This window comes from Suncus etruscus, chromosome 1 (assembly GCF_024139225.1).
Source record: "Suncus etruscus isolate mSunEtr1 chromosome 1, mSunEtr1.pri.cur, whole genome shotgun sequence".
Taxonomy (NCBI): Eukaryota; Metazoa; Chordata; class Mammalia; order Eulipotyphla; family Soricidae; genus Suncus; species Suncus etruscus.
In genome coordinates, this window is record NC_064848.1 from 181,968,806 (window position 1) to 181,978,970 (window position 10,165).

Sequence of the window (10,165 nt, forward strand, 5' to 3'; positions counted from 1 at the left end):
GAAAGTTAAGGACTCTGGGGTTAGGAAAAGCTGAAATAAACTAGCTTGAGGTTTGTAGTTTGGATGGTATAACCTTTATTTGGGAAAAGCTGTCTATTGCATTCTATTATCTCTGGTCCCAAAAAGGACTTTTAAGATCTTAAACACTTGCACAGCTGAGGAACCCAGGATCCTGGCTAGCATGTACCATCAGAACCATTTCAATCTCTCTTTTTTTTTGGTTTTTGGGCCACACCCGGCGGTGCTCAGGGGTTCCTCCTGGCTGTCTGCTCAGAAATAGCTCCTGGCAGGCACGGGGGACCATATGGGACACCGGATTCGAACCAACCACCTTTGGTCCCGGATCGGCTGCTTGCAAGGCAAACGCCGCTGTGCTATATCTCCGGGCCCCCATTTCAATCTCTTAAGTCTCCTTGAATTTCATCACCAACCTAAAATCCACAACCCAATTTATTTAGTTAGGTTTTTTCTTTTTTTGCTTTTTGGGCCACAATGGTGACACTCAGGAGTACTCTTGGCTATGTGCTCAGAATTCTCTCCTGGCTTAGGGGACTATATGGGACTCCAGGGGGATCAAACCATGGTCTGTCCTAGGTTAGCACGTGCAAAGCAAACACCCTACCGCTTGCACCACCGCTCCAGCCCCTTCACCATTTTCTTGTTTCTTTTAGTGTGAAGGCCTTCTAAATAGGTGTGTTCAAGACTTACGCCTACCTCTGCACACAGGGATCACTCCTGGTGGGTTTGGGAAATTATAAAGTGCCAGGGATTGAACCAGGACCTACTCTATACAAGCTAAACACCTTTCTGGCTGTACTCTCTGTCAGATGCTCTTCACCATTTTCTGTCCATGTAATATATTCCACTGCACATGCTCACAGCTCTTACCATGAATATGGATGAGTTTCCTGACAAACTACTGGCATATGTATAAGCTGTGATGTCACTCTGTTGTGCATTAAAAAAGACCCCGGACTCCCTTCCTCTCTTGAAACGGTTCTCTAGCCTGTGCTCATGAATGTCCTTCCTAATTTGTTTCATTTGCCAATAAAGTTTCCAACTACCAATTATCCAGAGCAGCACATGAATAAGAGGGAAAGGATACAAAACAATAGGAGAAAGGGATGTCTGAGGCATCATGATGACCCCAACCCTGCCTCACCTCTCACTAAGTAAGAACACAGAATCATGTCATTGCCAGTGCACACACTGGCAAACCACGACATGACCAAGCATGTGATACCAATCTCATGACAATAAAATGATTTTAAAAAAAGTAATAGAAGCAGTGACTTCTCCATTAGAATGAAAGACTTTAATTAAATAGCAGCACGTAACACTGTACTAGGAGCACTCCTGGCTCCCAGAATTTTCCTCTGGAATGTTGGGAAGTTCTCAGAGATGACTAGAATCGCTACGGCCACGTCCCTGTCTGGGACCAGAAGAAACGATGAAGCAAACCAGAATCCTTTCCAGTTCATTCATAGATCCAGTTCTGGGCACAGCTCTTGTAGCTGATCAGCTCCTCAGGGCTAAACCACAGGCCAATCTCCTTTTCTGCACTCTCCACAGAGTCGCTGCCATGGATGATGTTCCTGGAGAGTAAAACAAGGCCATGTGAACACAACCAGTTTCCACTGCCCAAAGCCTGTGCTCCAAGTGCCCAAAGGCCTTGAGTTACCACACCAGACAGAGAGAGCTCCAGGATGCAAATACAGCTCTGTACCTCCAGCTGTCCTACCAACAGCAATAGAAGCAAGAACCCTGGAGCCGGAGTGATAGCACAGTGGAAGGCGTTTGTCTTGCACACAGTTGACCGGGAGGGACCCAGGTTCAATCCCTAATATCCCATATGGTCCCCTGAGCCTGCCAGGAGCAATTTCTGAGCACAGAGCCAGGAATAACCCCTGCATGCCACCAGGTGTTACCCAAACAACAAAAGAAAAGCAAGAACCCTTAGAAAGGACTCTGGCTCTTCTCAAGAGTCATAGGTCCCCTCAATGATAACAAAGACAGGGTCCATGAAAAAGCAAATTGAAGAAAAGAAGGAAAACAAGGCCATCTGACTCAAACAGATCTCCAGGCCAGAAAGAGAACAACTGGATAGAGAGCCTGATCGCATATCAGAGGTCACAGTTTGATCCCGAGCATTGCATGAGCACCCAAGCACTGCCTGGAACCCCAGCACTGAGCTGGGTTGTAAATCTTGAACTCTGCAGGGTATGGCCTCAAAACAAAAAATTAGATCTGCATAAGTCCAGACTCAGAAATCCAGATTCTTGTAGCAGTGAAATCAGATTTTAAAAGGGGGGAGAAGGGGATAAAAGCACCAACTCTCAGGGATAAAACAATAATAGGGAGAGTAAAGTGGCTTGTCTTCAACACTGCCATCGCCAGTTAGGTCCCTGGAACCTCTTACATTCCCCTGGTACAAGGAATGATTCTGAGAGCAGAGCTAGGTGTAAGCCATGAGAACCACCAGACATAGAAACCAAAAACCAAAAAGGGAAAAAAAGAGCACCAATTCTCAATCCTAGGGAGATGACTCAAGGGGCTCACGCACAAGCCTTGCATGCCAAGGGTCAAACTCTGACATAACAAGGTCCACAGCACTGCATTCACCCCTAGCCCCTAGAAAGAAAAAAAGTACCAACTCTCACCTGCCAACTTGGATGCAGAAATCCCCACGGATGGTCCCAGGTTTGGAGTCTGCTGGGTTGGTCTCTCCGAGCATCACTCGGCCTGTCTTCACAACATTCAGCCCCTCCCAGACCTTAAAGAACAAAACAGAAAAAAACAATCATAGTAAGAAATGCTGGAAAACATTCAAGAAAGAAAGAAAAAATAAAAACAGAGAGGACACCACAAATATAGAGCACCTAATATTCCTGAGTGCAGAGCCAGGAGTAGGCCCTGAACTCCGTTGGGTATGGCCCCAACCTCACCCCAATTTAAATAAAATAATTAATTAAAGGCTGAGGATAAACCTTTCAGAGTTATTTTAACCAACCTAGAATAAGCAGCCAACTTAGCACTGAATGAATTCCTACATTTAGCCCCCTTTTGAACTCAGCTCCTCTGACTACCCCTTACACCCACCAGCCTCAATCACTCCTGACTTCCTGAAGTCCCACCCTAGGGTCTTTCCACATGCTGTTTCCAATGCTGAAAATGTTCGTTGTGATTTTACTCCTGCCTGGTGCTACTTCTCAAATCCCAGTTTTAAAATCCTACTCCTCAACCAGTCACTTGTCACATCATATGATTTCATATCAGTATTGTCACTCATCATATCAACTGACAGGTCTATTTTGCCTTTTTTTTTTTTCTGGTACAAAAGAACAACAACATAGACTTGGAGAACTGCTGTAAAGAAACAGCTCCTAGGGTGTTAGCTTTGCATGCAGCCAGCTGAGTTCAATCTCTAGCATCTCATATGATCTCCTGACCATACCAGGAGTGATTCCTGAATGCAGAATCAGAGGGAAACCCCTAAGTGTTCCCAAATGTCGCCACAAAACAAACAAAACTTTGTTCCTGCCCTCCAGGAACTGACAACAAACCAGGCCTCTTGGCCACTCCCAGCTGGAAATTTAGCAACTGCCTTTCGCTGTGTGCTGATCCAGGAGGCAGCACCCATACTAATGATGCACCCCTCTTCCCCCATCAATGAAGACCCAGCAGTGGAATCAGAAAGTGCAATATTCACTCCAGTCTTCTTTTTTTTTTTTTTTTTTGTGGTTTTTTTTGGGTCACACCCGGCAGTGCTCAGGGGTTATTCCTGGCTCCAGGCTCAGAAATTGCTCCTGGCAGGCACGGGAGGACCATATATGGGACGCCGGGATTCGAACCGATGACCTCCTGCATGAGAGGCAAACGCCTTACCTCCATGCTATCTCTCCGGCCCCCTCACTCCAGTCTTCTAACAGAGGCATTCACATGCCCCTTCTCGCTCCCACCCCATCACCACACTCACCATGGCAACCACTGGTCCAGAGTTCATGTACTTCACCAGGCCACTAAAAAACGGGCGGTCCTTCAAGTCAATGTAGTGTTCCTTGAGGAGGTCTTCAGAAGCCTAGTTACCAAGGGAAAAAATAAGAAGGGGTCCCCAAATGATCTGAGAACCAGTTACCAATTTCCCACTCCTGCTGTTAAAAATATCAAGTTTGCCAATGCTGTTAGGATGTAACCTGGTCCTTTGCAATACAACCAGCCAGGAGCAGTGACCAGGGCCCACATGACTTCCCGTGGGTACCAAGTTCCCCAGATTAGCCTTGCTTGCTATTTGGAACAGTGAATTTCCAACTGTGGCAGAAACAACCAATTTAAGGGTTAAACAGAAGCCAGGGAGAAAGCCCCACAATTCAATGAGAAGTAAAACAAACCATTTCTTAGGCATATCAGACACTTACTCAGAGGATAATTAAAGGTCCCTGGGTGGTGACTATATAATTTAAATCATCCAAAATGAATCATCTCTTGGGGCTGGGGAGCTGATTCAAAAGGATAAGCACATTTTGGGAGCCTCGGGTTCTATCACCAGCACTGCCTAGGCAGACCCAAACACCACTAGGTATGGTTCCTACATACAAAATAGAGCCTCCCCCACCCCATTTTTTTTCATTATGCTAAAATATGAATTAGAATCTTTCACAGCTACACTGTTATACAGGGATAGATCCAGTTAGTCAGAGAGCAACCAATTTCTTGGAAATCCCTATCCAGCTGCTCCTCTACATCTAGAAGCTAGTAAAGGCTCTAGCATGGTCCCTTCATTTTTACACTTCAGCGTGAGGCTACGGTGTCCTTCAATGAACCATGCACAGAGTGGGACTGCGGAAAAGCATGCTCAGAACATGCTGTCCTGGGGCCAGAACAACAGTCCAGCAGGAAAGAAATTTGCCTTATACATGTGGCTGACCCAAGTTCTATCCCCAGCATCCATATGGTCATCTGAGCCTGCCAGAAATTAGAGTAACCCCTAAGCACCACCAAGTATGGCCCAAAATCCAGAGACAAAAAAACAGAACTGGGAGATTTGTAGGGGTGAGTGAACTCCCAATCTCAGCCTTCTGAGCAGAAAGTTCTTTTAAGTTCATACAGTTCTATTAGTTGGTGCTGATAATCTTCAGTAGTCTACCAAACAGATAGCATCCTATCCATTGTACTATCACTCAGGTCTACCACACACATATTCTAAATAAAAAAAACAGTAAGGGGTGTGTGGAGTGGCTTAATAGATAATAATGTGGGTTTTAACCCTATCACCTCTTATGGTCCTGGTCCCCACAAATCTACAGGGAGTGAATCCTAATTGTAGAGATAGAAGTAAGACCTGGACTGTCAGGCTTGGCCCCCAATTCCTGCAAAATAAAACAAAAAAATATGCCCCCAAAAAAGTATGTACAGAGTTGGAAATCAGAATTTCTAGTAATCAAGGACTATGCTTTGCTGAGGGGGAAAATAGCTATTTATGCAAGTCCCATATTGCTGGAATTGATGGTTCAACAGTCAACAACAACCTTTAGTCACCAGGAGTTTCCAGTTTCCAGATTATCTGAGTTCATCCCACATTGGGAAAGCTAACAGCATGGAGGGTTAGACATAGAGGTTTAAACCCTTATGTTCCCCTCTACCACTAAAAAGGTTACTGAAGCCTCATCCCACACCCTTTCTCCCTAGGTAACTTGACCTTACCTGCAAGACCCCACCCATTCCTGGGAGGGGTCTTGGAAAAGGTAAATAAAGCCTTTGACCCAGGGGATTCGGCCCTTTTTTGGGTCTCTGCCCTTTTGGTCTTTGGCCAGCATGGAGGTGAAAGGGAAGATGGCTGAAAGGAGTTAAGATGCAGGGCTAGCGAAGAATGGCTGTGCTTGAAAGGTTATGATATAGGCCACACACATGTGGTGAATAGGGCATGAATAAAGCTGATGCTTCCTGATGCCTGTCTCTGGATGAGTCTGATTCCTGGGACCCACCAGCTGAATGGGGATTGCGAAGCCACGTGGCCTGGAATAGCAGAGAAAAATCCCTCCATCCATCCTTCTCCATCTCTATCCACCACCATCATTAATTATTTAATGCAACAGGTGACAAGGTAACAAAAGTGACAAAGAGGAAGGCTGCTGACATCTTCTTACCTGGATGAACTTCATACCAACAAGGCGGAATCCCTTCTGCTCAAAACGCTTGATGATCTCTCCCACAAGCCGGCGCTGGACCCCATCAGGCTTGATGGCAATGAAGGTTCGCTCTGAGTTGGCCATGGTCCTGGGGACAATCAGGTGGGGAAGAAACAAACTGAATACACTGTATCCTCATCCCTCTAAGAGGATTACCCCATAAACTGATTAAAATCTGTGAGGTCAGCTGCCAGTCTAATAGGAAAAACCAAATTCCTAGGGTGAGGGAGATGGCTCAAAAGGCCAGGTAGGGGTGCAAGTTTTCCAGGCAGAGCAGCAAGTTTGATTCCCTCCCACCAACACCCGGGAAGCGAGCCCCAGTCCAAATCATACAGAAAGGGGTTCCCTCCTCCAACACCAATGAATGTAAAGATGCCCCCTAAAAAAAAAAAAAATTCCTGCTGGAGTTCTCTATCAACTTAATACTGGGTATGTGTCCAAAAGCAGGAACTATAATTTATACTCCATTTGATGTTACAGCCTTTTCTTAAGCACAGACCCAATAATATAAAGGAATTTAAGGGATTTTTTTTTAGGGGGGGCCACACCCGGTGACATTCAGGGATTATTCCTGGCTATGTGCTCAGAAATCGCTCCTGGGTTGGGGGACCATATGGGATGCAGGGGAATAAAACTGTGGTCCGTCCGCATGCAAGGCAAACTCCCTACTGCTGGGCCACCTCTCCGGACCCCGGGATCTTTTTCTTTTAATGCGAGAGTATACAGTGGGTATGGTACTATATCTTGCACGCAGCTGGACTAGGGGTTTGCTATGCAGTGTCACAGATGGTCTCTGAAGCAGTGCCACGAGTTAATCCCTGAGCACAGCACAGGTCACACACAAAGGTATGACCACCCATCCCTCCCAAACCAAAGACTAATCTTTCTCAAATATCCTGGTGAAGGAATTACACAAAATAAGGTTCCAAGAAGGTCTAACACAGGGTAATAAGGAACAGTGCTACCTACTGCCACAGACACAGCATTAGGACTGGAAGAGGTTTGAAAGCTTATTTTATCCCAATCCCTTCACTTTCCAAATTACATTTGAAAGGATCGGGAGCCATGGAACCTGATGAGCTCGAATGCAGACTCCCCAATGCAATTAAGTACCACCCTAAGAAGTAATGAACAGTTCCACCTGCCAAAGCTGCATTGGGGGGGGGGGGGGAGAGAACTAAAGCTAGCAGTTTTAGGGAGAGGCCTAAGAGGTCCCTTTCGGCAAGGTAACAAACACGCGGTGGCCACACCCGGTGGGACAAGGCCTTTTGGGGCGTGAAGCACCAAGTCCCTCTGCAAGGTGCCCTGTCACTGCAGCACCTGAGTGGGGAACTGGCATATCCCCACTAGTGTGGCCTTGTAGACGGTGGGAAAAGGGGGAGCTGATTCCTGCTCTAATCCCTGATACCCAGCAATCACACTCAGTTAAGCGTGCTCTGGGGCCGGAGAGCTAGCATGGAGATAGTGCGTTTTCCTAGCATGCAGAAGGACGGTGGTTCGAATCCTAGCATCCCATAAGGTCCCCCAAGCCTGCCAGGAAGGACTTCTGAGCGCAGAGCCAGAAGGAACCCCTGAGCGCTGCTGAGTATGCACCCCCCCCCAAAAAAAAGCGTGCTTCAATATCAGCATCGCAACCCTCCAAGATGACAAAGCCCCAGGCCTGGCAGGGCACCCCTGAAACCAGCATTTCCCAGAAGAAAAAATGGGCCTAAAGGTCTAAAAACGTCCCTATGATTGGGGAGGGGGAAAATATGCAACATAAATTGACATATGCATATAAAGCCCCCCAGATCCACCCCGATCTCCCCGATCTTTCATTCATTGAGCACTGGGCGGGCCGAGATCCAGGGGGACCGGGGTCCACGCGCTGATGGACACGGATGCCTCCCCAATCAGGCGAGGCGAGACCGCGTGGCGGGCAGCAGGCGGGGGCAGTTGGCAACTGCGACCGACATCCTTCCACCCGTCCCGTCTGAGCGTCCCGTCGACGCGGCGATCGTCCCCATCCCCGAACCCCATTTCTCTCTTTCTCCCCTTCTTACCCTTCCACAAGCTGCTGCGCTGCTTCCACCGGCACCGGAAATGCTCAGCGGCTCCACGTGGCTGCCGGCCCGTCCTTCGAGCGGAACTCACTTTCGCCCCGCGCGGCTTCCGGGGAGCCTATTTGGACAGCACACCACGCAGCCGCATGGGATGGGAGTCGGGTGTCTTTAAAGGGAGCAATTTTCCGACGTTGAACTTCCGGCGCGACCTTTGGCGCCGCTTCCGGCTGGCCGCCATTTTGGTTGTTTCAGAGCCTGGTGATTCACTTCCGGTCTTTTGCGCGGGATCGGAAGCTCTCGCGATAGGGGGCGCTCACACTCCGCGGGAGGCTGGATGGTAGGCCCGGCCTGAAATCAACAAGCCGTCTTGGTTTACACTGAGCGTCTTCCTGCTGATCTAAACTGTGAATTATTTAAGTGCCTACTTGAGACCTGGAGCAGTAAACTCTTGGGACTTCTGATGGGTTTGGGAATGAGGCAAAGCCAGGAATAAATAAATGCACGAGTTTTATATGGACTGTCGCTCCTTTTTGAAAGGGCTATAAAGTGGAGTTAGAATGACAGATCAGCAGCAGGTTAGATGTTTGTTTGCCTTGTACCAGGTCGACGCAGGTTTGATCTCTGGTGTCCCATGTGGTTTCCCTGAGCACCGCCAAGAGTGCAGCAGACCAGGGGAAAAAGTCCTGAGTATGGACAGTTGTAGCCCAAAAGCAGAATCAAGGGTGGGAAAAGCTGTTAAGACAAAGCAAATAGTTCAGACTGGAGATTTGCATTCCACCCCACCCCCATATTCCCCAACACAGCATAGGACTATGTGATAATGGTTATCCGGACACATTTTGGTCATTTGGCAATAACACAAATCCAAGACATGCTGCACACCTGAATCTCATGGTTTTCTATGCCCATTGTCAAGTATGCCTCTTTTCTATCTTGGTGTGAGGGATCCAATCCAAGCATCACATATGCAAGACATGCACATCATCTGTGCCTCATCCCTGGCTGTTACATGTCTCAAGTCTTTTTAAATGATGCAATAGTAACCAGAGAGATAGTACTGCAAGTAGGATGCTTAAATTAGATGAAGAAGATCAGAGTTTAATCTCTGATACCACATAAGATACTGAACAATGCCAGGAATAATTCCTTGAGTGTAGAGCCAGAAGTAGCCCCTGAACATCACTAGGTATGACCTCAAGACAAAAACAAAATTAATAATATAGAGATGAGTAATGAGTGGAATAGGATACTTCTTTTACATGCAGATGATCAGGGTTCCATCCCTAGCACCACATGTTTTCCCACAAGTATTGTCACAAATGATCCCTGTACCCCAAGTATGGCTCCAAACAAAACAAAAACCAAGCTACAGAGTGGAAACAATGTTTGAAAAGCAAATATTTGAAATACAAGTACCCTATACTTAGATATTGGCCTATCTAAATAAAGGTCTGTATTTAGAACATATGTAAATAAATATGTTTTTATTTTCATACATTAGAAAATATTTTTAATCTATCTTTTAAATTTTTTTTTATCTATTATTTAGAACAAATCTCAAAGGACCCAGGGATATCTCAGTGACAACCTGCCTTGCAGGCATGAGGGAATTCTATCCCTGGCACTGTCCCACATGTGCCAAGTATAGTCCCAGTGGCACTGACATTTGGAATCCCTGGAGCCACAACAGAGAATGTGATCTCTGAACACACAAGTATGTGAGCACCACAACTAAAGAATGTGACCTTGGGGAGCACTGCAACTGCATGTCCATCCATATAGCCATGTGTGTGTGACTTCTAGTAATTCCAACAGAAAAGAAAGAGAAAGGAGGAGGAATCAAAAAACTGCTTTCGGGGCTGGAGAGATAGCACAGTGGTAAAGGCGTTTGCCTTGCATGCAGAAGGACAGTAGTTTGGATCCCGGCATCCCATATGG

At 46.8% G+C, this 10,165-nt stretch overlaps 1 protein-coding gene across 1 annotated transcript; it reads right to left on the bottom strand.

Moving 5' to 3' along the window:
- Nucleotides 1-1,300: 1,300 nt before the first annotated feature.
- Nucleotides 1,301-8,322, bottom strand: LOC126004748 (nucleoside diphosphate kinase A). Its single transcript, XM_049771023.1, has 5 exons — nucleotides 8,228-8,322; nucleotides 6,144-6,273; nucleotides 3,977-4,078; nucleotides 2,661-2,773; nucleotides 1,301-1,595 (listed from the first exon to the last, which is right to left on the bottom strand). The coding sequence occupies exons 2-5, from the start codon at nucleotides 6,267-6,269 to the stop codon at nucleotides 1,478-1,480; spliced, it is 459 nt and encodes a 152-aa protein (XP_049626980.1). The 5' UTR covers nucleotides 6,270-6,273; nucleotides 8,228-8,322; the 3' UTR covers nucleotides 1,301-1,477.
- Nucleotides 8,323-10,165: the final 1,843 nt, after the last annotated feature.

Excerpts from the sequence above, each read along its gene's own strand:
- LOC126004748 (XM_049771023.1), bottom strand. The coding sequence starts at position 6,269 with ATGGCCAACTCAGAGCGAACCTTCATTGCCATCAAGCCTGATGGGGTC. Across the intron at positions 4,079-6,143 it reads TTGGTATGAAGTTCATCCAG|GCTTCTGAAGACCTCCTCAA; the intron begins GTAAGAAGATGT and ends CTTGGTAACTAG. Across the intron at positions 2,774-3,976 it reads CTGGACCAGTGGTTGCCATG|GTCTGGGAGGGGCTGAATGT; the intron begins GTGAGTGTGGTG and ends TTGTTCTTTAAG.